General features: G+C 42.3%; 1 protein-coding gene across 1 annotated transcript; it reads right to left on the reverse strand.

Moving 5' to 3' along the window:
* Positions 1-263: 263 nt before the first annotated feature.
* On the reverse strand, positions 264-13,265 carry LOC120051414 (T-cell surface antigen CD2-like). The gene is given in 9 exon segments (XM_038998267.1): positions 264-528; positions 6,240-6,264; positions 6,405-6,531; positions 6,533-6,564; positions 6,764-7,009; positions 7,086-7,364; positions 11,409-11,654; positions 11,739-12,017; positions 13,170-13,265. Coding segments are annotated over 9 exon segments (1,563 nt in total). The 5' UTR covers positions 13,234-13,265.

Genomic DNA, 13,265 nt, shown 5'->3' on the forward strand with positions numbered 1-13,265 from the left:
GACAACCACACAGACATCAAGTTAAGATCACTACTTCAAGAGGAGGTGGATAGATAGGTAGGCTACAACCTATGGATGATTTTGATAAACACTCAACATAAAAACAATGAAGCAGAATTTTGAAAAGGCATTGGATGAAAGGAACACTGTGTGGGTGTTTTCCTTCCTTTTCTATTCTTTAGATAACAACATTTTCAACATGTAGGCTGCTAAAACTCCTTTCCTTGGATCAGAAAGTATATAGGCTAAACCTGTTTCCAGACTCATTGCCTGGGGGGGTGAGGGCCTTTCTTCCTGGGCTGGGGTAGCGGTGGGGGATGCTCTTCATCGTCATCCATTGGTGTCTGTGGAGGCCTCCCTCGAGCCTGGGCTCTGGGTTGGGGCGCGGCCTGGCTGGAGGCTCTTGCCGTGGGCCTGGGGCCGGTGGAACCAGGTGGGGCCTCACCTGGGGGTCTCTGCCTTTGCTTCTGGCCCTCTGGTTGAGAAGGATGCTTTGTCTGGCCCTCTGGGTGGTAAGGATGCTGGGTCAATCCCGGTTATGGATTGTAACAATACAATAAAAAATATAGCTTTTCTATATATCTTCACATATAACTAATTGAACACACAAGCACTAATTCAACATAGTGAAAATAGAAACTAAGTAAACAGGAGGCACAGTAAATGTGGATGGTGTGGTGTGTGTTTATTTTTTATTTTATTTGTTATGTTTGGAAAGTTGAGTGAGTGAGTAATGAAATGGTTGCATATCCCAGAGCAAATGTATTGCTGTGAGCCGGGGTATGAGAGGGCTTTCAATGTTGTTCAGATGATGGATATACTTTTATAATGAATTATACGTCTTATTTATGTATTGTTCTATCATGGTGGAACAGTTTTAAAATAAATGATACATTTGATTTATTATTGTCCTACCATGGGGAACTACATTTTTAAAATAAATGATATCTAATTATTTATGATCCTATTTTAATGGTACGGTCCATGACCCTATACCCTAGGCACCCACCTGAATGACCCAGATACTAAGGAGAAGTCCCTAACTGTTTTATGTGCTTGCTGTCAGCTGTCTGTATGCAGCCAAATGAGGTCAGAGACCAAGAGCAGCACTGCCCCCTCAAGATTCTGAGCCTGCTTGGCAGGGTTGGTCATGCAAAGCCAATGCCCCCTAAAGGGAGAGCATACTACACAAGGAAATTCTCAAAGCTGCTAATGAGAACTCGGACATTCAGAGAGGGGGTATATTATTGTGACCCTAGTGGCACAAAATCAAAGTCGGACTGCATGGAGATGCTTGGGAATATGGTCAATACGGGTGACCGTATTGTGGGTGTTTCAGGGAAAAGGTGTACATTTGACCTCCATCATCTAGGATGTGACAATGGTAAATAAAATCTCTCAATTTTATTTGACGCGGTCTTGCAGGCCTTCTCATGCAGCTGCAACTGCAAGTGCATTTGTAAATTAAAGATCTATCTTGAGTTGGGCTCTGGGTTGGTGCAATTGTTGAGAAAGTGAGCTTATGGTTGTGTGGGGGTAAGAGTTGAGTGTGTGTGGGTGTATGTGTGTATCCCACAACTGTTGCGAAGGAGTTAAAGATGTTAGGGACAATAGAGGATGATCCACAGCTATATATAATACAAATCGAGGTGAGGGCGATGGAAATGCATTTGGCAGTTAATCTACTTCAATTCGGTAAATGGCACTGTGTGCTCTTTTCAAAGGATGGATCCCAGTCGGTTATGGGCTATGGGATACAGGGGGTCGAGGGTGGTCTGCCGGGCATTGGGATGAGGAGGGCTTTTAGCGGGTGGAATAGTATGGACCAATTGGAGGTTTACTTAGTAGAAATGCAAATATGCAAATATCATGGTACAGCTATATAGACACTCAATCATCATGTTACTTTTTAATGGTACGTTTACAAACATATATTTTGATAAAAATAATTGAAAGTTGTGTCTCATTATGGTAAGTGGTGAAATAAGTATAGCCAGTTACAATTGTAATGGCCTAGCAGATAATAAGAAAAGACAATCAGTATTTACCTGGCTAAAAGAGAAGGAATATAATATCTATTATTTACAGGAAAACCATTCAACAGTTTTAGATGAAGTTTTGTGGAAAAAGAACTGGGGGGGCGAAATATACTTCTCCCATGGGCAAAGAAATTCAAAAGGGGTGATGGTTTTAATTAACAATAATTTTGATCCAAATGTGCATTTTGTCCAAACAGATCCTCAAGGTAGATGGATTATTTTAAATATGTTATTGGACAATAAACAGATATGGCTTATTAACCTATACGGTCCGAATAATGATGATCCAAGCTTCTTTGAAAATATAAGAATTTATCAACTCTACAAGCAACACTAGACTCTATTATTATGGTGGCAGATTTTAATACGGTCTTAAATACCTCTATGGACCGGAAAGGAAATCACACTACCAACTATCACCCTCAGGCACTTCAGGAAATCATGAATGTCATGGATATATTGGAATTAGTGGATATATGGAGACTTAAATACCCTGACCTAGTGAGATATACATGGTGGAGGCTTAATCAAGCTAGTCGTCTTGACTACTTTCTTATGCCATTCTCTCTGGCACCAAAAGTTTAAAAAGTGTTGATAGGGGACAGAATGCGATCGGATCATCACATAATTGGCATATATATTACTCTTACAGAATTTCCACGTGGGCGAGGATATTGGAAATTTCATCAAAGCCTACTAGATGATAAATTGTTTAGAACTAGGACAGAAGAATTTATAACTGACTTTTTCAGACATAACATAGGTACAGCAGATCCCCTTATTGTATGGGACACTTTTAAATGTGCCTTTAAAGGCAATGCAATTCACTACTCATCTATAAAACAAAATCAATTAAGATCAAAAGAGTCCATATTAACAAAGGAAATTGAAGGACTAACAGTACAGTTAGATAGCAATAAAAACGGTACCATAGAGGCACAGAATAAGTTAGACGAAAAACAAAAAGAAATGGAGGAACCTATTCAAGAAAGATCCAGTGTAATATATTATAAAAAATAAAGCGAACTGGATGGAAAATTGGAAAAAATGCACCAAATTCTTTTTCAATCTTCAATATAGAAATGCTACCAATTTTTTTTTAATTAAAACTTGTTACAAATGATGGAGTCACGCATGATTCACCAAATGATATTTTTAAAGAGGAAGTAAAGTACTTTAAGAATATGTTTTCGTTTCAGGCTCCTCCATCTCCACTAACTGAAACTTATTGTATGGATTTTTTTCCTAATAATAATGTAAAATTAACATCTGTACAGAAAGACTCATGTGAAGGCCAAATTACAGAGGAGGAACTGCTTGATGCAATTGGGGCCTTTTAAGGATGGGAAAACTCCAGGGCTGGATGGCATACCAGTGGAAGTATACAAAACTTTTTTTTATATACTCAAAGGACCATTATTAGCTTGTTTTAACCACTCCTATATAAATGGTAGATTATCAGACACGCAACAAGAAGGTCTGATATCATTATTACTGAAACAGGACCCAAGTGGTATATATAAAGATCCACTCCATTTAAAAAATTGGAGACCTCTTACACTTCAGTGTTGTGATGCAAAAATCCTACCAAAATGCTTGGCGCATAGAATTAAAAAAGTATTGTCGGATATTATTCATCCTAATCAGACAGGTTTTTTACATGGACGATACATTGTAGATAATATAAGACAAGTACTGGAAACAATAGAACACTATGAAATATCGGGGACACCAGGCCTGGTTTTCATAGCTGATTTTGAAAAGGCTTTTGATAAAGTACGACTAGAGTTTATATATAAATGCCTAGAATATTTCAATTTTGGGGAATCTCTTATAAAATGGGTTTAAGTTATGTATAGTAAACCTTGGTGTAAAATATTAAATAATGGCTACATCTCAGAAAGTGTTAAACTATCTAGAGGAGTAAAACAAGGTTGTCCACTATCGGCATATCTATTTATTATTGCCATCGAAATGTTAGCTGTTCAGATTAGATCAAACAATAATATTAAGGGATTAGAAATCCGTGGTTTAAAAACTAAGGTGTCATTGTACGCTGATGATTCATGTTTTCTTTTTAAACCACAATTAGAGTCTCTCCAGGGCCTCTTAGAGGATCTAGATACTTTTGCTATCCTCTCTGGATTAAAACCAAATTATAATAAATGTACCATATTACATATTGGATCACAAAAAATGCACATTTTACATTACCATGTAGTTTACCAATTAAATGGTCTGACGGAGATGTGGACATACTCGGTATACAAATCCCAAAAGAAAGAAATTATCTAACTCCAATAAATTTTTATAGAAAGTTAGCAAAATGGATAAGATCTTGCTACCATGGTAAGGAAAATACCTGTCTATTTGGGGGAAAATCACCCTGATTAACTCTTTAGTTATATCACAGTTTACCTATTTGCTTATGGTTTTGCCTACACCCAGTGACCTGCTTTTTAAATTATATGAACAAAAAATATAAAATTTTATTTGGAACGGCAAGCCAGATAAAATTAAAAGGGCCTATTTATATAAAGAATATGAATTCGTAGGGCAGAAATTATTAAATATTAAAGCATTAGACCTCTCACTAAAGGCATCAGTCATACAAAAGTTATACTTAAATCCAAACTGGTTCTCTAGTCAATTGGTACGAATGTCTCATCCTATATTCAAGAAGGGCCTTTTCCCCTTTATTCAGATTACACCTGCTCACTTTCGGTTGTTTGAAAAGGAAATAATCTCCAAAATATCTTTATTTTTTAAACAAGCCTTAGAAAGTTGGTTGCAATTTCAGTTTAATCCACCTGAAAGGACGGAACAAATAGTACAACAAATATTGTGGTTAAATTCAAATATACTAATTGATAAATAAAACTGTATTTATCGAAGAAATGTTTACAAAAGGTATAATTTTTGTGAATGATATCATAAATAGGACTGGTGGAGTTGTCACACATGCAGCTAACACAGACATATGGAAATGTCTGCTCTCCCCAAAATTACAACCAATTAATTGCAGCATTACCACAAAAATGGAAGAGGCAAATAGAAGGGGGAAAAAGTAAGGAACTTGTATGTCGGCCCTGTATTAAAGAACATAAATGGTTAAAGAAAAGTGTGATAAATAAAAACATATACCAATTTCATTTAAGGACCAAAAAACGGACAGCTGTGCCATATAAATTGCAAAATAGTTGGGAAGAGATTTTCGATGTACCCATTCCATGGTACATGGTTTATGAATTGATACGCAAAACGCCGGATTCAAAACTTCAAATTTTTCAATTTAAATTACTATACAAAATTCTTGCAACTAATAGAATGTTATATATATGGGGGATACAATCTTCCCAGCCCTGCAGATTCTGCTGTGAGGAGGCAGAGTCATTAGATCATTTATTTTGGTATTGTCCATATGTAGCTCGTTTTTGGTCACAGGTCCAGGAATGGCTGAAGAATTGCAACATTTGCCTAGAACTAACGCTACAGATAGCAATACTGGGTGATTTGAAAAGCCATAGTCAATCAATCAATAATATAATAATTATTTTAGCAATTTTTTTTATTTTTAATTAACAATCTGTAGAAGCTATGAGAATAGGAAGGTTCAATTCTTTTGTGAACCATCACAGCACAGTTGAAAAATATATGGCAAATAAAAATCCGAAATGGATGATGTTGAGAGACAGATGGGAGGGGTTGAATGGCGCTGAAGGGTGGGACTAATAACAAGATAAACAATGTAAAGCATACGGGATCTGTAAAATGTATATAGGTTCGGAACTTGTGAAATAGCACAGTTACAAATAGAGGAAGGACTAAGAACAAACAAGAGAACTATTGTAAAGTAGACTGTGTCTGTAAAATGTGTATAAGATGTATAAATTGAAGAAAATCAGAAGTGTTTATTAGTTTACTCCAATTGGGGGATCGGTGGTAGGGTTTGCGGGGAATAATAATAAAGGTATATTCTTTAAAAAACTATGTATGTCTATATAGGTATGTGTATGTATATATGTGTATATGTATGCATGCGTGTATGGATATATATATTTACCCCAAAAATATGGGGGATTGGAAATGATGCAGACAATTACATTGGAAGCAACATTCTTTCCGCAATATTAAGCTGATCCACCCCTTAAATTTAAAAAAAGGAAAAAAAGGAAAAAAAAGAAAAAAGGATGCTGGGTCTTGGTCAGGGGGGCTAGTCTCAACTCTTTCCTCTGTGAAGGAGAATGAACAGATGAAATTAGGGAGGGAACAAAAGAAAGATACTGTAGATACCATAAATGTTTCTGTGCACAGAACACCAACACAATAGCCATAGACATTTGAGCTTTGGTCTGAAGCGATTACCTTCAAAGCGCATCTGGCTCTTGCGTCGGCTGAGGCAACAGCACACCAAGGTGATGATGATGAGGAGGAGTACCAAGCCCCCTCCCCCGGCCAGGATGCCCACCATGGTCTAGAAATCAAAACCAAAACAGTAAATGCCGATCACCCGATTTTGAGACAGCTGAGAGGAGGGTGGGGGATGAGGGGTGGAGCAGAGGAGAGACAAATGAGATGTTTTACTTTCTCCACTAATCTTAAATATTGGTCACTTTTTTCCTGAAAACAGAAGAAAAACAGAGACAGAAGAAAACAGAGAGAAAGAGAAAGACAGAGAGATACACAAAGAGAATTGCAATTGAGCCCTTCAAAACATACTGTACCGTTACATGTTGGTTTGATGGGGTCACTTTTCTCCATGCTGACCTCGTTGACTGCAGAGCAGGTGAAGGTGTCCAGCTCTTTCAGGTGTTTCAGATCGATGATAAAGGTTGTTTTTGTTTCCCCATTTAAAGGCAGTTCGTTCCGGCTCCACTTGAAAGTCACTCCCTCAGTGTTGGTCAAGGTGCAGGTAAAGGTGACGTCCTTAGCAGAACAGGTGAATTTCACTGAGGGCTTGGAGACCTTTTCTGGAGAGAAACAAAATGTCAGTGTCTCTAAAGGAGAGGATACGGTACTTGTATGGTTGGAAAGAAAGAGGCTTACCCTTCACACACAGCCTGAAGGACTGTTCTTTGATGCTTGTCCCGTCGCTGTTGAACACCTCTGCTTTGTAAGTACCTTCGTTTGCCAACGCCAGGCCTTTGAGCTGGAGAGACCCATCATCTAAGATGTCCTCAGTCTTGCCTGGTTTGAACATTCCATTCTTTCTTTTAAATATAACGCTGCCATTGTGTTTCCAGGTTATTTCTTTCGAACTCAAGTCAGTGTATTTCAGAGGGATGGAGAAGTCAGTTCCAGGTTGGAAATAATAATCACATGAATCTGTGATAGAAGAGAAGAAAAGAGATCGGAATAATTCTCTGTTGTTGCTGACGGTAACATACTTTTATTACATTTTGGGGTCAATAAAGAGTTAAAAAATGTGATCTAATTCAAATCTTATTATTGACATTTTTGGTCAAGCATTTATCTACAGTATAAATGACCAATTATGTATGCTACATTTCAAAGTAAAATAAGTTAATTTCAAGTACTGTCACGTTCCTGACCTGTTTTCTGTTGTTTTTGTATGTGTTTAGTTGGTCAGGGCGTGAGTTGGGGTGGGCATTCTATGTTATGTGTTTCTATGTTGGGTTTAATGTGTTGCCTGATATGGTTCTCAATTAGAGGCAGGTGTTTGACGTTTCCTCTGATTGAGAACCATATTAAGGTAGGCTGTTCTCACTGTTTGTGGGTGGGTGGGTGATTGTTCCTGTGTCTGTGTTTGTTGCACCACACGGGACTGTTTCGTTTGTTCGTTCGTTTGGCTAGTCTTTCCTGTTCGTGCGTTCTTCGTGTCATTATGTAAGTTCTCAAGTTCAGGTCTGTCTACGTCGTTTGTTGTTTTGTAGTTTGTGTAAGAGTTTTCGTGTTTCGTCTTTCTTTAATAAATATCCATTATGTCTGCATACAACGCTGCGTTTTGGTCCGACCCTTACTCCTCCTCCTCATCCGAGGAGGAGGCATTAGACAGCCGTTACAGAATCACCCACCAACGAAGGATCAAGCAGCGGGTTAACGGTCAGCAGCAACAGCGCAAGAAGGAGGAATGGACATGGGAGGAAGTTTTGGACGGCAAGGGTTGCTACACATGGGAGGAGATCCTGGCTGGAAGAGATCGCCTCCCATGGGAACAGCTGGAGGCAGTTAGGAGAGCAGAGGCAACCGGAGAGAGGAACCGGCGTTATGAGGGTACGCGGCTAGCACGGAAGCCTGTGAGTCAAGCCCAAAAATTTCTTGGGGGGGGGGGGGGGGGGGGGGGGCTACAAGGGAGTGTGGCGAAGTCAGGTAGGAGACCTGTGCCAACTCCCCGAGCTGGCAGGGCTAGATTGAGTATTGAGCCGGATGTCATGAAGCCGGCCCAACGCATCTGGCCACCAGTGCGTCTCCTCGGGCCGGCATACATGGCACCAGCCTTACGCATGGTGTCCCCGGTTCGCATACACAGCCCAGTGCGGGTTATTCCACCTCCCCGCACTGGTTGGGCGACGGGGAGCATACAACCAGGTAAGGTTGGGCAGGCTCAGTGCTCAAGAGAGCCAGTACGCCTGCATGGTCCGGTATATACGGCGCCACCTTCCCGCCCCAGCCCAGTACCACCAGTGCCTACACCACGCACCAGGCTTCCAGTGCGTCTCCAGAGCCCTGTTCCTCCTCCACGCACTCTCCCTATGGTGCGTGTCTCCAGCCCAGTGCCTCCAGTTCCGGCACCACGCACCAAGCCTCCTGTGCGTCTCCAGAGCCCTGTACGCACTGTTCCTTCTTCCCGCACTCGCCCTGAGGTGCGTGCCCTCAGTCCGGTACCACCAGTTCCGGCACCACGCACCAGGCCTACTGTGCGCCTCAGCAGGTCAGAGTCGGCCGTCTGCCCAACGCCGCCTGCACTGCTCGTCTGCCCAGCGCCGTCTGAGCTGCCTGCCTGCCCAGCGCCGTTTGAGCCATCCGTCTGCCCAGCGCCATCTGAGCCATCCGTCTGCCCAGCGCCATCTGAGCCATCCGTCTGCCCAGCGCCATCTGAGCCATCCGTCTGCCCAGCGCCATCTGAGCCATCCGTCTGCCCAGCGCCATCTGAGCCATCCGTCTGCCCAGCGCCATCTGAGCCATCCGTCTGCCCAGCGCCATCTGAGCCATCCGTCTGCCCAACACCGCCTGCACTGCTCGTCTGCCCAGCGCCGTCTGAGCTGCCTGCCTGCCCAGCGCCGTTTGAGCCATCCGTCTGCCCAGCGCCATCTGAGCCATCCGTCTGCCCAGCGCCATCTGAGCCATCCGTCTGCCCAGCGCCATCTGAGCCATCCGTCTGCCCAGCGCCATCTGAGCCATCCGTCTGCCCAGCGCCATCTGAGCCATCCGTCTGCCCAGCGCCATCTGAGCCATCCGTCTGTCCCGAGCCGTTAGAGCCGCCCGTCTGTCCCGAGCCGTCAGAGCCGTTTGTCAGTCAGGAGCCGCTAGAGCCGTTTGTCAGTCAGGAGCCGCTAGAGCCGCCAGCCAGTCAGGAGCCGCCAGAGCCGCCAGCCAGTCAGGAGCCGCCAGAGCCGCCAGCCAGTCAGGAGCCGCCAGAGCCGCCAGCCAGTCAGGGGCCGCCAGAGCCGCCAGCCAGTCAGGGGCCGCCAGAGCCGCCAGCCAGTCAGGAGCCGCCAGAGCCGCCAGCCAGTCAGGAGCCGCCAGAGCCGCCAGCCAGTCAGGAGCTGCCAGAGCCGCCAGCCAGTCAGGAGCCGCCAGAGCCGCCAGCCAGTCAGGAGCTGCCAGAGCCGCCAGCCAGTCATGAGCCACCCTCCAGTCATGAGCCGCCCTCCAGTCATGAGCCGCCCTCCAGTCATGAGCCGCCCTCCAGTCATGAGCCGCCCTCCAGTCATGAGCCGCCCTCCAGTCATGAGCCGCCCTCCAGTCCTGAGCCGCCCTCCAGTCCTGAGCTACCCCTCTGTCCTGAGCTACCCCTCTGTCCTGAGCTACCCCTCTGTCCTGGGTTACCTCTCTGTCCTGAGCTACCTCTCTGTCCTGAGTTGTCTATATTTAGGAGGGGCCTTGGTGAAGGTTCCTGGACCATGGTCGGGGGCGAGGGTCGCCACTCAAGGGACGCTAAGGAGGGGGACAAAGACAATGGTGGAGTGGTGTCCTTGTCCTGCGCCGGAGCCGCCACCGCGGACAGATGCCCACCCAGACCCTCCCCTTGAGTTTTAGGGGTGCGCCCGGAGTTCGCACCTTGAGGGGGGGGGTTCTGTCACGTTCCTGACCTGTTTTCTGTTGTTTTTGTATGTGTTTAGTTGGTCAGGGCGTGAGTTGGGGTGGGCTTTCTATGTTATGTGTTTCTATGTTGGGTTTAATGTGTTGCCTGATATGGTTCTCAATTAGAGGCAGGTGTTTGACCTTTCCTCTGATTGAGAACCATATTAAGGTAGGCTGTTCTCACTGTTTGTGGGTGGGTGATTGTTCCTGTGTCTGTGTTTGTTGCACCACACGGGACTGTTTCGTTTGTTCGTTCGTTTGGCTAGTCTTTCCTGTTCGTGCGTTCTTCGTGTCATTATGTAAGTTCTCAAGTTCAGGTCTGTCTACGTCGTTTGTTGTTTTGTAGTTTGTGTAAGAGTTTTCGTGTTTCGTCTTTCTTTAATAAATATCCATTATGTCTGCATACAACGCTGCGTTTTGGTCCAACCCTTACTCCTCCTCCTCATCCGAGGAGGAGGCATTAGACAGCCGTTACAAGTACAACTGTCCATTGTTAGTTCCTCATCATTTGTCAGTTAGGCCAACTACCAGGCAAATATGCTCTAAAACAGGCCCGTAAAATAAAGTGTCACAATTTATACCAAGTGTTTCTAACTTGGATCAAATTCAAATAATGCTACTGTATGAAAAGACATGTTCAACTGGTTGGGTCAGCCACATGAACCCAGATGATTCTATTACAGCTTCCTGTTCTTGTGTACTGGGTGTTTGAAACAGAACATGTCTAAAACCACAACTTTCTGAAAGGCCACAGATACTAAAACAACAGGACCTCTTCAAATCAAATGGCCTATCTGGGGACAATCTCATAGACAGATGGTCAGATTAAGCCATGGACATTGTTACATTTACAAGATAACACGTAATAGCATGGCATGGAAAAAAACACTTATTTCTTTACTTAAGTATTGTAACACATAATGATCTTAAAATATCTAAATAGCATTTACAATATCCATACAAATCATTCGAATAATGAGATAAAATTGCGATATCAAATCATGCAAAGGAAGTTGTTAAAAAATAGATGACATTGTTACATTTAGAAGAAAGACAGAGATACACAAAGAGAATTGCAATTGAGCCCTTCAAAACATACTGTACCGTTACATGTTGGTTTGATGGGGTCACTTTTCTCCATGCTGACCTTGTTGACTGCAGAGCAGGTGAAGTTGTCCAGCTCTTTCAGGTGTTTCAGATCGATGATAAAGGTTGTTTTTGTTTCCCCATTTAAAGGCAGTTCGTTCCGGCTCCACTTGAAAGTCACTCCCTCAGTGTTGGTCAAGGTGCAGGTAAAGGTGACGTCCTTAGCAGAACAGGTGAATTTCACTGAGGGCTTGGAGACCTTTTCTGGAGAGAAACAAAATGTCAGTGTCTCTAAAGGAGAGGATACGGTACTTGTATGGTTGGAAAGACAAAGAGAAAGAGGCTTACCCTTCATACACAGCCTGAAGGACTGTTCTTTGATGCTTGTCCCGTCGCTGTTGAACACCTCTGCTTTGTAAGTACCTTCGTTTGCCAACGCCAGGCCTTTGAGCTGGAGAGACCCATCATCTAAGATGTCCTCAGCCTTGCCTGGTTTGAACATTCCATTCTTTCTTTTAAATATAACGCTGCCATTGTGTTTCCAGGTTATTTCTTTCGAACTCAATTCATTGTAATTAAGAGGGATGGAGAAGTCAGTTCCAGGTTGGAAATAATAATCGCATGAATCTGTGATAGAAGAGAAGAAAAGAGATCTGAATAATTCTCTGTTGTTGCTGACGGTAACATACTTTTATTACATTTTGGTGTCAATAAAAAGTTAGAAAATGTGATCTAATTCAAATCTTATTATTGACATTTTTGGTCAAGCATTTATCTACAGTATAAATGACCATTTATGTATGCTACATTTCAAAGTAAAATAAGTTAATTTCAAGTACAATTGTCCATTGTTAGTTCCTCATAATTTGTCAGTTAGGACAACTACTAGGCAAATATGCTCTAAAACAGCTTCTACCAAGTGTTTCTAACTTGGATCAAATTCAAATAATGCTACTGTATGAAAAGACATGTTCAACTGGTTGGGTCAGCCACATGAACCCAGATGATTCTATTACAGCTTCCTGTTCTTGTGTACTGGGTGTTTGAAACAGAACATGTCTAAAACCACAACTTTCTGAAAGGCCACAGATACTAAAACAACAGGACCTCTTCAAATCAAATGGCCTATCTGGGGACAATATCATAGACACAGATGGTCAGATTAAGCCTTCTCCTTGAGTAAATAGGATATGAATCTTGGTCAAATGACCAATATCTTATACATTTATATATCAATGGTAATTGAAATCAAATAAATTACATGGCATGGAAAAAAACACTTATTTCTTTACTTAAGTATTGTAACACATAATGATCTTAAAATATCTAAATAGCATTTACAATATCCATACAAATCATTCGAATAATGAGATAAAATTGCGATATCAAATCATGCAAAGGAAGTTGTTAAAAAATAGATGACATTGTTACATTTACAAGATAAGAGACATTGTCAACGTCATTTTTCATGCCCACGTCATTGTTAATTTTCTGCCTAACATTGCTCAAATCAATTGTGATCAAATTTACAGATTCAATAGCAATCCATGAATGTAACCATCAATAGGTAAGAGTTATTTATTTACCAGATTGACCCTATTTGATGATCATTTAAATGAAAAGCATGCTATTTAAAATCAATAGACATCCTCTTCTCAAATAACTGATCCAACAATTACTCATCTTTTTTACTGTAAAAAAGAACGGACGAAACAAAACATCCTCAAAGACCAATCCAAAGGCTTCGGGGGGGGGGGGGTTAGAGGGAGAGTGTCTTACCTGCTGCTGAAAGAGAGAGAAATCCATGAAGGACAAGGAATGCCAGTGGTAATGTACAGGCCATTGTGTAGTTACGACATGTACTGTGAGAAAAAT

Source organism: Salvelinus namaycush, chromosome 7 (assembly GCF_016432855.1).
Source record: "Salvelinus namaycush isolate Seneca chromosome 7, SaNama_1.0, whole genome shotgun sequence".
NCBI lineage: Eukaryota > Metazoa > Chordata > Actinopteri > Salmoniformes > Salmonidae > Salvelinus > Salvelinus namaycush.